Consider the following 18,735-nt stretch of genomic DNA (forward strand, 5'->3'; position numbering starts at 1 on the left):
GTTGTGTGCAAGTTTGGTTAAAATCAAATCATAAATGAAGCTGCTATTGTGCAGACAAGGTCAAAATAGCTAATTTTGGCCCTTTCAGGGGCCATAACTCTGGAACCCATTATGGGATCTGGCTGGTTCAAGAAAGGAACCAAGATCTTATGGTTACACAAGTTTTGTGCATGTTTGCTTAAATTCAAATCATAAGTGAAGCTGCTATTGTGCAGACAAGGTCAAAATAGCTAATTCTGGCCCTATCAAGGGCCATAACTTAGAAACCCATAATGGAATCTGGCCAGTTCAAGAAAGAAACCAAGATCTTGTTGTGATTCAAGTTGTGTGCAAGTTTGGTAAGAATCAAATCATAAATAAAGCTGCTATTGTGCAGACAAGGTCAAAATAGCTAATTTTGGTCCTTTCAGGGTCCATAACTCTGGAACCCACGATGGGATCTGGCCAGTTCAAGAAAGGAACCAAGGTCTTATGGTAATACAAGTCGTGTGCAAGTTTGGTTAAAATAAAATCATAAATGAAACCACTATCATGCAGACACAAAATTGTTGACGCATGCACAATAGCAAATTCTGGCCCTTTAAGGGGCAATAACTCTAGAACCCATGTGTGATCTGGCCAGTCGTAGGTAGAGGACACAAGGAAGTATGACAATTCACACACTATATGCCTTCACTGGTATTCTGCACCAGCTGTCGAAGGGATGTGGGTGGGGGTGGGGTTGGGGGACAAGAATAAAAAGCACATTATTTTGTGTTTGTCTTTAGATGCTTTTTAATATCAGCTGGTTTAAAGACAGCTTCTTAACAAACTATCAGCGCTCTATATAGTTCTTTCAACTTGATTATTGTCTTACCTTTTTTCAACTTCACGGCATTTCAGAAGTCACGAACCAATGGCAGAAACAAATAGGCAATCACATCATTCTGAAAAACAAAAACAAGGAAAATAATCCTGGAAATTACCCTCTTTCTGTATCATTTTTTTTATTTTGGGATTTGACTTTCACAACTGAAACAACTTTCTTTCTTGTTTTGTTTGGTCGGGGACATGGTTTTAAATTAAACCATCTACAGTAATTGTCTGACTGAAAATTTTAATACTATAACTAGTAAAATCTTAATATTGATATTTATTTCTGTTCACAATTATGAAATTCTTATAAATTAAAACTTAAACAATATGACATGTTTTAAAATTCAAATCTGCTTACCTCATTCATTCTGCTACCACTGTAGAAAAGAAGGCCTAGTGTTTCATGTGCCTGCCCTCAGACAAGAGTAGACATTTGCTTACAACTGTATATTAGATGTCTGCTTGCCATATTGGAAGCGCATATATTTTAGAAACCTGCTATACCCCTTACAAGACAGCGCACCGGAAGCAGAATCCCCTAGTCATTCTGACAGCGAATTTTGTCCAGAAATATTCCAACTCATTATACAATAAATACATGCTGATTTTGGTAAGATTTTCAGTAGTTGTAGTGTTTGAATGTTTCTGACCAGATCTGAACTTCTTTTAACGGATGTAGCGTTTAATCGATTTAATTACGAAACGGCAAGGTTATCTATGAGGCAGTGTTATCTCACCAACCAGTCAAAGAACAAAATGCAAGATTTGCAGTAAACTCAAGAGACAGGCATTTTACTGGTACCAGTATGTGATTTAAATAACAAGTTTTTGTATATCTGATCGTTATCTCTCAGTACAATTAAGGCATTATGTTTGTTGCATACACATTACATTCTAAAAATAAACTATACATGTACAACTTGTACATCTAATGGTCTGATCAAATAACATTTCACATAAGGCAGTATCCCCATCATCTGCATCAAAGACAGACCGACAATAGCTTTGATCCCCAAAAGATTCTTTTTTTTTTTTTTTTGAGGAATTCAACTTGCTTTTATTTTGATTAATACTGATGTTAGCCATTATAAAAACTGCAAAACAAATGTCTGGAGGCCGTTTTCCCCTTTGGAAAAGCCTGAAAATCAATCAATATCAACAAAATATGTTTTCCAAAATTGCAGATCTGAAACATCAAAGTTTATTGCTAGAAATATTGCATACATCACTTCAATTTAAAAGCAATATGTAATACATCAGAAAGAACATTTTACAAAAGCATGTCTGGAATAGTTCTCAGCATCAATATCAAAATCTGTCTATCACGACAAATTTGATAAACTTTAGACAAGAATTTTAACCAAACAAGAGCTGTCTCCATAGGATGACATATGCCCCCGATGGCACTTTGAATGAGTAGTTATGGCCGATGTTAGAGTTTAGGACCTTTGACCTACGGAGCTGGGTCTTGCGCGCGACACGTCGTCTTACTGTGTCACACATTCATGCGTAGTTATTTTAAAATCCATGCATGAATGACAAAGATATGGACCGGACACGCCCATCAATACACTATCATGAAAAATGACCTTTAACGTCTAAGTGTGACCTTTACCTTTGAGCTACGGTCCTGGGTCTTGCGCGCGACACATCGTCTTACTGTGGTACACATTCATGCCAAGTTATTTGAAAATCCATCCATGGTTGAAAAAGATATGGACCGGACACGCCCATCAATGCACTATCCTTTAAAGCCTTAGTGTGACCTTGACCTTTGAGCTACAGACCTTGGTCTTGCGCGCGACACATCGTCTTACTGTGGTACACATTCATGCCAAGTTATTTGAAAATCTATCCATCGATGACAAAGATATGGACCAGACACGCCCATCAATGCACTATCCTTTAATGTCTAAGTGTGACCTTGACCTTTGAGCTACGGACCTGGGTCTTGCGCGCGACACGTCGTCTTACTGTGGTACACATTCATGCCAAGTTATTTGAAAATCCATCCATCGATGACAAAGATATGGACCGGACACGTAAATTGCGGACAGACCGACAGACTGACAGACTGACAGACGGTTCAAAAACTATATGCCTCCCTGCGGGGGCATAAAAAGGCAATCTTTCAAGTAAGCCACGAAATTTGTTAAGTAACAACTGACATAAAATAAAGAGGATTACACTAGGGACATTTTGCTTATTTCAAAGCAAATGGCATAAAAAACCTAAATATCAACATCATACATATCCATTATCCATGTTATCTGTATCTATTTAATGACTTCTTCAATATTTTTAATGGTTGAGCCGACTTAAGAAACGTGAAACAGTACTGTTATACCTCACTTGCATATTTCTGTGACAAATATGGTCAAAGAGTGTCATTTGGTCAGGACAGCATTCAAAAACTTTTTTTTTCATCAGAGACACTAATGTGATTTAAGCATACTGTACTATATTTAAAGTGCCCCTACATTCATTTGGTCTACTGTGAAATCATTTGATTTCGTGGGTTTTGGCCAAGTTCAATATTTAATCTGAATAAGAATATGGGACTTCAAATTATGAACATAAATGAATGAGAATTCCACTTGTTTGCAAACATGTAATTCTGGGATTGACTCAATCATAATATCCACAAAAATTAGTCCCCCACAAATATTAATGATTTCACAGTATTTCCATTTGGTATACTTTATAAAAAAGAAGTTAGTTTTTGGATTGAGCAGTTGCGTATTATTTTGCACATACTGCCCATTCCATCACTTTGCATATACTTTTGGGTCACAGATAACCCATATTACTTAAGAATCTGTTGTTCCTTTTGCATCAATATCTGGTATCATTAGATTCCTAATTAATTCTTCATACTAGTCTACATACTCTCAACATACTCATTCTATCATCTGATCACTGCTGAGAACATGACATTGTAAAATTGCATGTGACAGAGTAAAAATGAGGTATTTGTAGATACTCTATCATATTCAATAAGTAACTGTACGTACTGCGTTCTGATGAACCAGGACATCAACTGCTTCTCTCCAGGGATAACCATCTTCAAACTGTTTCTGAAATAATACAATGTTAACTGTCAACAAAATATATGTGTTATTGGTTCAGAACTCATCCTTTGGCATTTCATCATCATGTATTGATGGAAAATATCCCAAATGTGGGCAAATTTTGTTAATTCAGACTCATGGGGCACTGAATTGGTGCGTGTACTGGGCAATGGAACACAGCTTATATAGTACTCTATCGCCGTGGCGTCACGCGTTAACATCTGTTTATCTGGTGGTTGGCAAAACAAATGTTTTTTACTCGGTTTGCGTTTGGAATCAGAATTTTTAATAACTTTTTTGCTCACTGATGGATTTTCAAAATTCAAAAAGATTTGAAATACTAACAATTTTCATATTTTTGTATCCAAATATCTTTTTTCAATGAATAACCGTTTTAAATGACACATTATTTTAAAAGCGGCGTAGTGATGTTCAAAACTTTTAGAAAAACAGTGTAAGTTAAGCGTTCATAATTAATCCATTTCATTTCGAAATAACAATTAAAAGTAATCAATAAATTGCTTGTTTTATAACCTTTCCATTGATCAAAAAATTATTGATGTAATTTGTGTTTTAAGAAAGTTTAGACCGTTAGAAAAACATCACTGTTTACAAAAAAAACATGGACGATCGGCTTCTGCCCACCCGAGCACTCTCTTATCAGTTCTAAAAATAGAAAATACATCGGATTTGTATACAAACACGATCTCTCCTATGATCTATATCCTTTAGACACCTACAAAATATTTATTCATTATAACATATTTATGCTTTATTACAATTTTGGCATATTCATGCATCTGAAGTAACAACATTGCCCAGTCAGCATTTTATGCCATCATGTGAACAGGAATTGTTCAAGTTTATGTGCACATAGAAAATGTAAAACTTTAACCCTTAGCCTGCTAAATTTCTTAAACTGGTCCATCATTCAATTTAAGTAGTACCACTGGTGTTCAATGAAAATTTACTGACTGAATAGCGAACAGTGCAGACCATTATCAGCCTGCACGGATATGCAGGCTGATCTTGGTTTGCACTAGGGCAAAGGCAAAATCACTTGTGGCCAGCAGGCTAAAGGTTAATAACTAAGATCTGAAGATATTCAGTGTACACCCCTGTAGAAAACCAAATTATGGTATCATGATAAGCGACAGATGTAAGTTTCTTAATTCAACTCTAACCTAGTAAACAAGATAGTGCCAATTATAAGCTAAATCTGGAGATAGCCAGAAATGATAAATTGGGAAAAGAAATCTATACTGAGAGTATGAAATAAAGGTCTAATAAGCAGTTTGGTAGTCCTCATCAATCACTTAACAAGCTATGATTGTACAGTTCCTTTTAACAAGAATTCTCTTATTTCAACATGGCAGTAAGAGGCATGCAAAACTTTTAACAATATTTTCAAAGTAAAAAAAAAACTCCAGTAATTACTTTTTAATGAATTATGAGTAACCTAACTTGAAAGAATCGGAAAAAACTTTGTTACAGTAACCACTTGACCTGCCTTTGTACTAAGTAAAGTGCCTTTGAACCTGTTTATCATGAAAAGGATACAGACACAGTTTGGGAAAGACCCATGAAGTCATTTGTTATGAAGTCTTCTATGCTTAATTCTGGCAGCCCCTAAGTTTAGCAAAACCATTTGAACAAATCTGAGGGAGGTGAATATCAGGATACTCCAGACAAGTGTGATTCTGTCCAGTAGTTTAAGGAAAACTGTGAATGATGGAAAAAGGATGATGGATGCAAGACCATCCACGTATATTTAAATCCTTGATTCAGGTAAACTAAAAAGTTTCAGTTTTCTTACGAGAAGATGTTCTCACCTTTAAATCGTAAGATCTCACACCAATTTCTCCGTGACTGTCAATGGCATAGAACACATTCTTGTACAACTTGAGGTCATCTTCTGATGTAGCTTGCTCTTTAAAGCTAGTCCATACCTGCTCCATATTTATCTGTTAATTAAATCAGTTTTAAGTGCATATGGGTCATCAGAAAGTAAATAATAACAAGTAAATTCGATGAATTGGTATCCCCCACCGAAAGGTTTTGTGGTGTGGAATGGCAAAAAAATATATCCGGCAAAAAGTTAAGGATGCTAATAAGAAGCAAATAATTTCATTAGTCAAAATCAATTTAACAGAAAACAAATGTTTAATTAAAGAGTACATAATAAATGTATGATACTTTGATCCTGACTAAAGAATTTATTTTGAATGGGATATGCTTACTGTAACTAGAGCTATCACTAAAGGTGATGAATGTACCCCCCGTATGCACTGACACAGTACATTGCAATTTGACGCACACAAGATTGCATAATTATGTGGACTGTATGTATATAGACTGTATGTATACAGTATAGTAACAAAAAAACAAAGTCCCATAACTATGCAGAATATTTATCTAAAAGAATGTAACATGCACCATGCACAACTAGGGTTGGTACTGATCACTTGTGTGAAGTTTCATTTAATTGTGTGCAAGGGTTTGGTAGATTAGGCACGCACAAGATTGCATATGCAGACTGTATGTACATAGTATATTAACAAAAAACAAAGTCCCATAACTCTGCAATTTTTGTTGCTGAAAGAACCTAACATGCCCCATGCACAACTACTGTTGTTACTGATCACTTGCGTGAAGTTTCATTAAATTGTGTCTATGTATATAGTATAGTAACAAAAAAACAAAAGCCCATAACTCTGCAATTTTTTTTTTCTGAAAGAACCTAACATGCCCCATGCACAACTACTGTTGTTACTGATCACTTGTGTTAAGTTTCATTAAATTGTGTCAAGGAGATGAGGAGAGATGGTGCGCACAAGACTGTCTCTATGTCTATAGTATAGTAACAAAAAAAAAAAGTCCCATAACTCTGCAAATTTTTTTTTCTAAAAGAACCTAACATGCCCCATGCACAACTACTGTTGGTACTGATCACTTGTGTGACGTTTCATTAAATTGTGTCAAGGGGATAAGGAGAGATGGTGCGCACAAGATTGTGTCTATGTATATAGTATAGTAACAAAAAAACAAAGTCCCATAACTCTGCAAATTTTTTTCTAAAAGAACCTAACATGCCCCATGCACAACTACTGTTGGTACTGATCAAGATTGCGTCTACGGACTGACGAACAGACAGACAACCTGAAACCAGTATACCCCCCCCTTACAACTTTGTTGTCGGGGGGAGGGGGGGGGGGGGGGGTAACAATAAGCTTAGCTTTAAAAATTAAATGCAGTTAACTGAAATGTGAGCTTGAAGTTTAACTGGAACGAAATATTGTCTTTGAGTGGTTTGGCACCAGGTGTTGCTGTTTAACATGTACATTTGAACTTAAAAGAACAGATGTCCTTAAGAGAACACAATCAAGTAAGAAACCTTGAACATGGCTGATGGCAAGGTTTGTGCAGTCATAACATATATATATATATTTTTTTTAGGGGGTGGGTGGGGGGGGGGGGGGGGGGCTGGGTGAGGAAACAAAATTTCACATGTTGATTACAAATATTTATGGAAAATTAAAAATAAAAAAAAAATGGGTGAAGTGAGGGGCAGAGGATGCATGATCAGTGGTTGGCATGACTGGGTGGAGGAGCGAGGGGGAGGGGAATGGTACAACTTGCATGTTGATAAATATTCATGGAAGGTTTGAAAAAAATCTAAAATAAGGCATGAAAAAAAAAAATGTTTTTTTTTTTTTGGGGGGGGGGGGGGGGGGGGGGTGGGGAAGGGGAGGGGGTGTGACCAAGGCAAGTAGGTGACCGGTGTGGGTGAACAACTTCACATGTTAATAATAAATGTTCAGGGAAAAGAATGAAAGAAATTTAATGAAATTCTGCCAAATGGTATGTTTGTTATGTACAAATATGTGGATTTTTAGACAATTAAAGGGCAATAACTCCGAAGTTACAAAAGAAATCCATACGAAATTGTGTGTGCACAACCACATTATAGTGCTCTAAATTATGTATAAGTTTCATAGTTCAAGGTCAAATATATCAAAAGTTTTGATGCAGAAATTGCCATATCTATAGTACCCTACATAGTTAACACTAGAAACTTCTAAGGGCCATAACTCTGGTGTTACTTGGGCAATCTGACTGAAACTTGATGGGCCCCATAACCTCATAGTGGTGAACATGTATATGACATTTGTTTGAAAAAAATCTAAAATTAGGAATAATTATATATATATATATATATATATATATATATATTTTTTTTTTTTTTTTTTTTGTGGGGGGGTCAAGGTAAGGGGGTGACCAGGTGTGGGTACAAAACTTCACATGTTTACAATAAATGTTCATGGAAAAGAATGAAAGAAATTTAATGAAATTCTACCAAATGGTAAGTTTGTTATGTACAAATATGTGGATTTTTATACAATTAAAGGGCAATACCACAACCACATTATGGTGATCTAAAGTCTGTTTAAGTTTCATAGTTCCAGGTCAAATATATCAAAAGTTATGATGCAGAAATTGCCATATTTATAGTACCCTATATAGTTAACACTAGAAACTTCTAAGGGCCATAACTCTGGTGTTACTAGGGAAATCTGACTGAAACTTGGCGGGCCACAAAAACTCATAGTGGTGAACATGTATATGAAGTTTTATATAAATATTCCCAACCATTTTCTAGATATGGCTCCGGACAGACGGACGGAAAGACGGACGGATGGACAACGCCAAAACTCATAATATCCCTCCGACTTTCGTCGGGGGATAATAAACAAGAGGGTAATTGACCCTAAAGTGCTCACCTGTGTAAAAGGCTTCAAGTGTGTTTGAAACGTAATGGTACAAGTACAGAGGAACATGCCACCCTCAGGAGTGTGGCCATTTTTGAACCCTGGGCAATAACTTGGAACAATTTAAGTAGAGAGTCAAACCCTAATATCATATGCCAAATATCAAGGCTCTAGCTATTATGAATTCAGAGATGAAAATTTTCAAAGTTTCTTATGTATAAGCATATAGTATATACATCTAGCGATCAGAGGCATGGCCATGTTCGATTTCAATAGTTCACCATTAGTACTTTGTGCTCAGGTAAGCTAAAAATTGGAAGATCCTTTGAAAGTATAGATTGCATAGGTTGTGTCAATCCACTATATCAAATCCTAATACAAACTTTTTCTTTTGTCTCATCTTTAAAACTGAAATCCTCAAATTTATACATCTCCCTTAAATGCTTGTTTTTGACAAAACCATGATATTATTAATAAATGATTTTACATTATTCAAAAAACTATCAGTCAAAGCAGAATGTTATTGCTGGTTCCAAAATAAATGTTATTTTTCTTGCCCGTGTAACTGTTATAATCAAATGTTACTGTTTTGGCCCATATAATACCCCCATCACACCAAACTCGTTTTCAGTACGTTCTAAAAAAAGTAGCCGAACGGGCTCAAACTGTGTGGCAATGGAACAAACGCAGTAGCGACGTTCTACAGTCTGTCTAAGAACTTTATGGACTGGCTCGGACGGGGTTGAACGGGAATGGTGCTCCAGAACTTTGAGCCTACTAAAAAATTTCTGCCGATCATTCCGTCCTACAGTTAGACCGACTGACAACGTACTTAAAACGAGATGGACGTACTAAGAACTGAACCGCCGTACTTCGATCGTACTAGAGACGTAGTAAGACGTAATGCAATCGGGGGTCAATTTAAGTACGTGTGCACACCGACCGGATCCGTTTGTAGCTCGTTTAACCCGTTCACAGAAAGACTTAACTCGACCGCATTACATCCTTAGTGCGTCGTTATTCCATCTGAATACGATCAAAATAAAATACTAAGTTTGCAATACGTTTCAAAACAGTTCTAAGAGTTTACAATACGTTCTCAGCACGATCTGCACGTTTTTAGTACGTTTAGTACGTTTATTCGCAGTTGCTACAACGTCGATCCCGTATGCAGTACAATTGCACAAGTTAGGGTATAAATACATGCCGTTGTCGTACAGGTTCAAGATTTGGGCACAAGATTTAACCAAGTTTATGCCTTTTGGTTTCTGACTCTGTCCTCCTTCATCTTCGGACTTGGAGACAGAGTTGTCAGAAGGTGCAGGGAATGTATTAAGACACTCATCCTCTCAACTTTTACGTTCAGGAGCCGACTCAGGAGACTGTATCGGCTTTTGTAAGACGTTGGTTTTTTACTGCTTTAACACTTTACACCCTGTCTCTGTATGGCTTCACTTTTCTTTGGAGTCATATTGATACTGCCTATTGCTGTAGATTTTTTTGTGTCTTGAGAGGTTGAAGAGACAAACGAGAAGGAGAATTGGGCGAAACGTGATGGCTTTTGATAGCCATCGGGCCAGAACGTGATTGCAATTTACGTTCTGAACGTACTAGGGAGAGATGAGGACGTATTCAGAACGAGTTGAACTGTCTGTGAATGAGTTGGTCGAGTTAACAACTAGTTAGAACGTATTTCAACGTACTCGGAATGAAGTAGGACTAGTTACGAACTTCTTTAATCTGACTATAGACGGACTTTGACTGCCTACAAACGGTGTTCACATGAGGTGAACGGGCATTTTTTCCGAACAGAACTTACTATAAACGTACTTCAGACGGGATAAAGACGCAATGAATGTATCAAGAACTGTTTAAGAACTAACTATGTTTGCGTTATGGATATTTTCCGGCCAAATTTCATACGTTCTAGCCAGATCGCAGCCCGTTTTACAATATTTTAGGACGGGTTAGGACGTTTTGAGAACTGGTTTGGTGTGATGGGGGCTTAAATGTCATCACTGTGTAAGCCCGAGAAAAAGATTAATAAATCATGCAATTCCATATAAAGATTACAGTCATGACAAAATCCTGTTGGACAGTAAGACCTGTCCAACACAAAATGGCCAGGTCTAACATGAAGGGTCAGACAGTCAGACCGTATGTCCAATACAGGACAGAGCCAGTTGATTTTTACTACTGTTGAAGACTTTTAGTGTTTTTCACAGTTTCCTTACGCACCTGTTCATTTATCATTACTTCCGGCAAAACATCATGACAACATCATGAGCTTATTCGAGAAACTAAAATATACGAGCAGCGTGCAGCCTAGTGAAAAGTGGAGGACTAATGTAAAGACTGCAGTTAATACAGAAGATAAACACATTTCAGTTTTATAATAAACATGGGTGTTAAATAAACATATTCAATTTTTGTTTACTCTTAAAAGTTACTGCATGCTTTCGGTCAGACAACTTTCCATTCGTTCAGATGGGTTATCCACCGGGTCATCTGACAGAGCGTCAGACAAGTCTCGACAAGTCTTGACACTCTTTTACCATGACTGAGATTATTGTTAAAGCCTTCATAGCCGATGTTGGTGAAGTCAACTTAATGTAGTCAAAGAGATGTTGGAGGCTGAATATTATCTTGAACTTTTGTAAAGTCCCATAAGATTTCCACCAAAAGCTGTAGAATAAAATGATACTGAACAACATATTGCTATTAGGTATTTACATGTGACAGCTACATCCCAATAGGCAGTAGAACAGCAATATGGTACACTGTTACATATCATACCATTATTGGAAGTGACAAAAGCTACTCACAATACAATTATCTTCTACAATATAGGATGCATTGCCAGAAGATATTACATTATTGCTAAAGTCTGTGCACTAATCCATCAAACGGAAATTATACCTATTTACCAACATGACAAAACACCCCACACGCTACCATTTCTGACTGGGAGACTTACTGGGAGACTTAAGTCAGATGAATAAATAAAACAGGAGGCAATATCTTTTGGAAATAAAGGGTATGGGCTCTTGAAAAAAAACAAACTTATATACAATGTGTGCATTATCAAAAACTGTATTTACCATATACTGCCTTCTTTAATGTGTACACCCTGCTCTCCCTAACAATATTTACATTTACCAGCACTAACAGTATGTTGTTAAGTCTTATGAATTATTAAAACTCATTCCTATATTACCAATGAATAAAACTAAGCGTCTTGAAAATTGTATGTATTATATTCGAAAGGTTGAACTCTAAAAATTGTTTATGTCTTTCATGGATATCATTATATTAATGCATTTTGTCATTTTGTATCCACTGATGATTTCAAAAATCGTCATTCCACCTCCCCCCCACTCCCCACACACACTTTTTGGCCCCTCCTTTTAAGTCTTCTTTTATTTTTTTGTCAAAAGTTTCCCAGATTATGATTAATATAATTATGATGTAAAATATGCGTTCTGTAAAATACGTTCTAATAAAAAACATGAAAATTTTACTTTAAAACCTACTTTTTGTTTTGCCTTATAAATCCGGGGTCACCAGATCATAATTATGTAAAAGTGCAGAGTGCATGAACGTTTCGAAGCTTAAAGTTAGCATTGGCCAAGTTCACTAATACAGTCATGTATCTTTTTAAAAGATACTTCTTGTTTTTACTGAAATTCTACAATGGAACAATACCAAACACCATTAAGTTATCAAAGTACGGCACAGTCTGGACTGGCTGTAGCTCTAGGATTCCATGTCTGACACTATCATTTGAATATTTCAAGTTACGTCAACGTCACCTTTTAACATTGGTGTTTTGCAGCATTAAATCAAATTCATCATTAATCATCAGAAAAACTGGTTAATCTATTCATCTTTTAATGGAAGATATTCTTTTCTGGCAGCAACTGTGACCCAAATCTCTGTATATCCAAATAAATCAAATCTGAGCACAAGTTTCATGAGCAATAGTCTAATTTCACCTCATTAATACATTAGATTTTTGTAATGCATACATATATGCATTACAAAAATCCTCTTAGATCAAATTTTCCAGACATAGATGAGACGTTTTTAAAGTTTTTGAGTGTATGTTCTTTAAAGCGCTATTAACTGTGCCCTGAGCATAATTAAACAATGGGTATTACTGGTTCCAGACAACTACAAGGATTAAAACTTTCAAGGTTCCTTTAAGTCTGCATTCAATTTTTCTTTCCATTATCAACCCTGTGTGAAGTAACTAACAAAGTCCTAAAGGAAAACTCTGTTTTATGTAACAACATACAACTGAATTATTCTTTGTCACCTTGCAGTCTATGATATTTCAATACCATGTCAAAACCAGACTAGAAGAAGATTTGACTGGCGGAATACTCTCGTCTTTTGAAGACAATCTGACGTATGACAGAAATACAATTAAATTACAGGTCAGTTACACAGCACACATCAGACTCCCACATGAATCTGAACCACGTCATCCAATATTACAAATAAATAATAGTACAAAATCCTCATTTGTAACCAAAATTATATAATATATATTTTTTTAAACATTAACAATTTTCTGACAAACAAGGTATCTATTTCAAATTTATATCACCATCTTGAAATGATTAAAGGGCCCAAGTTGCTCATCTGAAGAGACCCTTAACCATCTTACCCTTAAAGAGGCCAAACACCCTAAACTGAACAAATTTATGAGAGGCCCTTATATTTATGCTACAGACCAGGTTTTATGAAGATCCAGCGAGTGTTTCATGAGATTAGTCAATTAAAGGTATTTTTACATTTAGCTCTAGCAACCCCTAAAAGGGGCCAACCACCCCAATTTGATTAAGATCCTTCCAGATGTTCATGAGATGAGGACGTTTAAAGGTATTTCTAATTTTGGCTCTAGTGGCCCCTAAAAGGTGCCAAGTGCCCCTATTTGAACAAATTTTGGAGAGGACATTATAATGAAGCTACAGACCAACTTTGATGAAGATCCTTCTAGCAGATTATAAGAAGAAGTCTTTTAAAGACATTTTTATTTTCAGTTTTAGCAGCCCCTAAAAGGAGCCAAGTGCCCCCGTTTAAACAAAATTGGAAGAGGACCTTACCATAATGCTTACAGACTAACTTTGATAATGATCCTTCTAGCGGGTCATGAGAAGAAGTCGTTTAAAGGTATTTCTAATTCTGGCTCTATCGTCCCCTAAAAGGGGCCAAGTGACCCCATTTGAACAAAATTGGGAGAGAATATTATAATGATGCTACAGACCAAGTCTGATGAAAATACTTCAAGCAGTTCATAAGAAGCTGTCTAAAATTTATTCTAATTTTGGCTCTACCTGCCCCTAAAAGGGGCCAAGTGCTCCCATTCGAAAACATTTGGAAGGGGACCTAATAATGATGCTACAGACCAAATTTGATGTAAGTCCTTTAGTGGGTCATGAGAAGAAGTCATTAAAAGGTATTTCTATTTTTAGGTCTGGTGGCCCCCCAAAAAGAAGTCGTTCAAGGGTATTTCTATTTTTAGGTCTAGTGGCCAAGTGTCCCCATTGAATGAATTTGAGAGAAGACCTTGTAATGATGCTACAGACCAAATTTGATGAAGATTCATCTAGCCGTTCATGAGAAGAAGTTGTTTAAAGGTATATTTAATTTTAGCTCTAGTGCCCAAATTTGAACAAATATGAGAGAGGATCTTGCCAGAATGCTTCAGACCAAGCTTGGTGTAATTCTGACCTGTAGTTTCAGAGGAGAAATGTTTAAGTAAAACTGTTGACAATGGACACCATACAACAGACACCAGACCATTCACATATACCCTTGCTTCAGGTGAACTAACAAATTAAAGAGGAAAAGTTAATGACAGATGACAGTTGATGGACAAAGGCCCTGAACCTCTGGTTCAAGTCTGCTATAAAAGAAGGAATTATAACAAGACTTACTAAAGGAATTTATCTATTTTAAAGCCACAGTAATACAAGAGATCACAGAGTGATCTTGGCGCCCACCAATGTGCCATTTTTGAGTGTTCCAAATTTCAAGACTTACTGACTAGCTCAAGGTCAAATTTCATTTCCGTTCACAACACTGTGCATGTGGTCCAAATTCAAAAGCTGTAGCTTGAGAAATGTGAAAGTAGGTCACTAGATCAATTTCAAGGACAAAGTTCTTTGTACACAAAACTATGCATGTGCATCAAGTTTGAAGGCTGTAGTTTGAGAAATTTGAAAGTAGGTCACTAGGTCAATCTTAAGGTCACAGTTTATTTTGGTACAAAAAACTATGCAAGTGGTCCAAATTTGAAGGCTGTAGCTTGAGAAATGTGAAAGTAGGTCACTAGGTCAATGTCAAAGTTTGTTTTGGTACACAATCCTATGCATGTGGTCTAAATTTGAAGCCTGTAGCTACAGAAATGTGAAAGTAGGTCACTAGGTCAATCTTAAGATCAAAGTTCATTTCGGTAAACAAAACTAAGCAAGTGGTCCAAATTTGAAGACTGTAGCTCGAGAAATGTGAAAGTAGGTCACTAGGTCAAAATCAATGTCAAATTTTTTTCAGAACACAGAACTATGCATGTGGTCCAAATTTGAAGCCTGTACCTTCAAACATGTGAAAGTAGGTCACTAGGTCAATGTCAAGGTCAAAGTTTTTTCAGTGCTCAAAACTATGCACGTGGTCCAAATTTGAAGGCTGTAGCTACAGAAATGTGAAAGTAGGTCACTAGGTCAAAATCAAGGTCAAATTTCATTTCGGAACACAAAACTATGCACGTGGTCCAAATTTGAAGGCTGTAGCTTGAGAAATGTGAAAGTAGGTCACTAGGTCAAAATCAAGGTCAAATTTCATTTCGGAACACAAAACTATGCACGTGGTCAAAATTTGAAGCCTGTACCTTCAAAAATGTGAAAGTAGGTCACTTAGTCAATGTCAAGGTCAAAGTTTTTTCAGTGCTCAAAACTATGCACATGGTCCAAATTTGAAGGCTGTAGCTACAGAAATGTGAAAGTAGGTCACTAGGTCAATACCAAGGTCAACTCATGTCAAGGTTCATCTTGCCACTCAAAACCATACATGTGGTCCAAATTTGAATATTGTAGGTTACTGACAAGAAGATTTTAAAAGCTTTTCCCTATATAAGTCTATATGAACCATGTGACCCCCAAGGCGGGGCCATATTTGACCCTAGGGGGATAATTTGACCAAACTTGGTAGAGAACCACTAGATGATGCTACATAACAAATATCAAAGCCCTAGGTTTTGTGGTTTGGGCAAGGAGATATTCAAAGTTTTTCCCTATATAAGTCTCTGTAAACCATGTGACCCCCGGGGCGGGGCCATATTTGACCCTAGGGGGATAATTTGAAAAATCTTAGTAGAAGACCACTAGATGATGTCACATACAAAATATCAAAGCCCTAGGCCCTATGGTTTTGAACAAGAGGTTTTTCAAAGTTTTTCCCTATATAAGTCTATATAAACCATGTGACCCCTGGGGCGGGGCCATATTAGACCCCGGGGAAATAATTTGAATCATCTTGGTAGAGGACCACTAGATGATGCTTCATACCAAATATCAAAGCCCTAGGCTCTGTGGTTTTGGACAAGAAGATTTTCAAAGTTTTTCCCTATATAAATCTATGTAAATTATAGAAATAAACAAAGGGCCAAAACTCACTAAAAAATTGTTGAACCAGTCTGATTTTCAGGGGGACACAACTAGAGTACCAATACATCATTCTGACAAAGTTTGGTCAAAATGCCCCTGGTAGTTTCTGAGGAGATGCGATAACGAGAAATTGTTAACGGAAGGACGGACGGACGGTCGGACGGAAGGACGTCGGACCACGGATGCAGAGTGATTTGAATAGCCCACCATCTGATGATGGTGGGCTAAAAAGGAACGAGTTCTAAATTCTGTTACAGCTACTTGAACAACTTGGCAAAGCAGGACCTCATTCCACTGTCACACTTAACACTCACAATGAAACACTTCTAATACTCATCAACGACTCATTTCTAAATAATTTCCATGAAATCGTTAAAGTATCACAAAAGTAGAGCACTATATCATCATTAGACTATTAAAACTGACAACAATTATGAGGCTTACGAAACTAAATAATCATGACTTTCAAAAATAAGACAAATGGGTTTTAACACAAATTCCAAGATTTCAGTTGGCAACCCTAAGAATATGAAAGCACCTTCATGGGTTTCTGACAGTGACATTTTGTTTAACCTTTAGCCTGCTGGTGGCAAGTTATTCTGCCTTTGGGACCAGTGCAGACCAAGATTAGCCTGCACATCTGTGCAGGCTAATCATGGTCTGCACTGTTCGCTATTCAGTCAGTAAATTTTAAGTGAACACCCCTTCTAATAATAAATGGTATTGCCCAAATTGAATGATAAACCAATCAATTATAGAAATTTAGCAGGGTAAAGGTTAACTACAAAAGGCAAAGAAATCATTTCTGTAAAGACAAAGTGACCCTCTTATCCTAGATTTCTTTCTAAAAACACTTTCAAGGAGATCAAAAGAAATACTACATCACCATTATTTTATTCGTATGACAAAACTGAAGAGCCTTGGAAAATCGAAATCATTTCCAACAGTAAACAAAAGTGGCAAACTGTCGCTATAATTATGCCCATCAAAGCAAATTTCTTTTGACTTCTAAATAACTCTACTTACTGAGCAGACAGGCTGTCATCTTTTTTAATTTTGACTAATTCAAGGACCAGAGAGACAAAGACTATACAGCTGGTTATTGAACTTGACCAAGATAATAATGCCTTTTGAACAAGTTTGGTGAACCACAGATAAAAACTGCTCAAGTTAAGGCATGAATACTGTCTTAATTCTGAATAAATCAAGGATCATAGCTTAAGAGAATCTTAGAGGATCTAGCTGTGTATCATATTTACCAAAGATGTTTTAACCCATGAACATTGTGACCAAACTGGCGATGTTTAGATGTTTCTACTTGAGAAAGGGAGCAGACACTGATAATTCATAAAATTCTGTAATGCAAGAGCCACAACTCCAAAGCAGCTTAAACATTTTGAATGGTCATCAAACAGAGATAAGATATTAGTGCATTAATTTTGTGACCAAATTTGGTGAATGCTGGATAAGAACTTACAGGACAGAGAGTGGACACTGTCAATTTTTGCTATCTTTAGTATTTCAAGGGTCCTAACTCAAGAGCCATGAAGACAATTCAGATGGTTACCAAACTTGGCTGAAATATTATGCCCATATACATTGTAAACAATGAATAAGAACTGCTCAGGTAAGAGCAAAGACATCATCAATTTTCAAAATTTTAAATAATTCAAGAGCAATAATTCCAGAAAATAATACAGGATCTAGCTTTTTATCATACATGCCCAAGATAATATACCCATAAACATTGTAGCCAAGTTTGGCGAGCAATGGATAAGAACTGTTCAAGTTAGAGAGCAGGCAACTTTATTGGACAGTGCCTACCAACCTGCTGCCCATGTGATCATATAATATGTCCCATTTCACTGGCATATAAAAGAGACAACAGCAAGAGAGCCATTGCTGTCTTATATTCTTCACCAGAACACTTAGCCCAGTATTTATCAATGATCTAAGACCAATAGTTAGATTTAAACTAAGAAATGCTAACATCAATTTCTGCTCTATCTCTGCATTTTTAATTTTTTAAGATTCTGATGAACTTTGAAAAAAAATGTGTTATATTGCAACAAAAGACTATGTTGACTTTCAGGAGTATAAATCCATTACATAGTAAGTTACAGCAACTTATATCTGATAAAATTTCTGAAAATTTCTCCAGACTGCGACAATAATTATTCCTATGAAAACAAAATGTCCCAATAGTTTTCTAGGTATCTAAACAATGTCCAGTGACGCAATGATGACGATACTATGACACTATACAAACGTAAATAATTTATTACTTATGATTTTGCGGTAGATCTTTTCCTTAAGAAATCAACAATTACTGAAACCTACTTACGGCTACCTTATACAGATAGCTTAATA

The 18,735-nt window shown here is 36.4% G+C and overlaps 2 protein-coding genes across 3 annotated transcripts in view; both read right to left on the minus strand.

Annotated features, from left to right (window-relative positions):
- Window positions 1-3,847, minus strand: part of LOC128547946 (FMRFamide receptor-like) — a 174,287-nt gene extending 170,440 nt beyond the window's left edge. For both annotated transcript variants that reach the window (XM_053521895.1, XM_053521896.1), the window contains exon 1: window positions 857-3,847. The gene's annotated coding sequence lies outside the window, so the exon portion shown is untranslated. The remainder of the gene's footprint in view (window positions 1-856) is intronic.
- LOC128547945 (uncharacterized) overlaps window positions 1-18,735 on the minus strand; it is a 322,495-nt gene that overhangs the window by 224,905 nt on the left and 78,855 nt on the right. Inside the window, exons 12-13 of the mRNA XM_053521894.1 lie at window positions 5,759-5,890; window positions 3,870-3,932 (exon numbers count right to left, since the gene is read on the minus strand). Of these exons, the coding sequence (XP_053377869.1) occupies window positions 3,870-3,932; window positions 5,759-5,890 (195 nt within the window). The remainder of the gene's footprint in view (window positions 1-3,869; window positions 3,933-5,758; window positions 5,891-18,735) is intronic.

Source organism: Mercenaria mercenaria, chromosome 13, assembly GCF_021730395.1.
Source record: "Mercenaria mercenaria strain notata chromosome 13, MADL_Memer_1, whole genome shotgun sequence".
NCBI classification, from domain to species: Eukaryota; Metazoa; Mollusca; class Bivalvia; order Venerida; family Veneridae; genus Mercenaria; species Mercenaria mercenaria.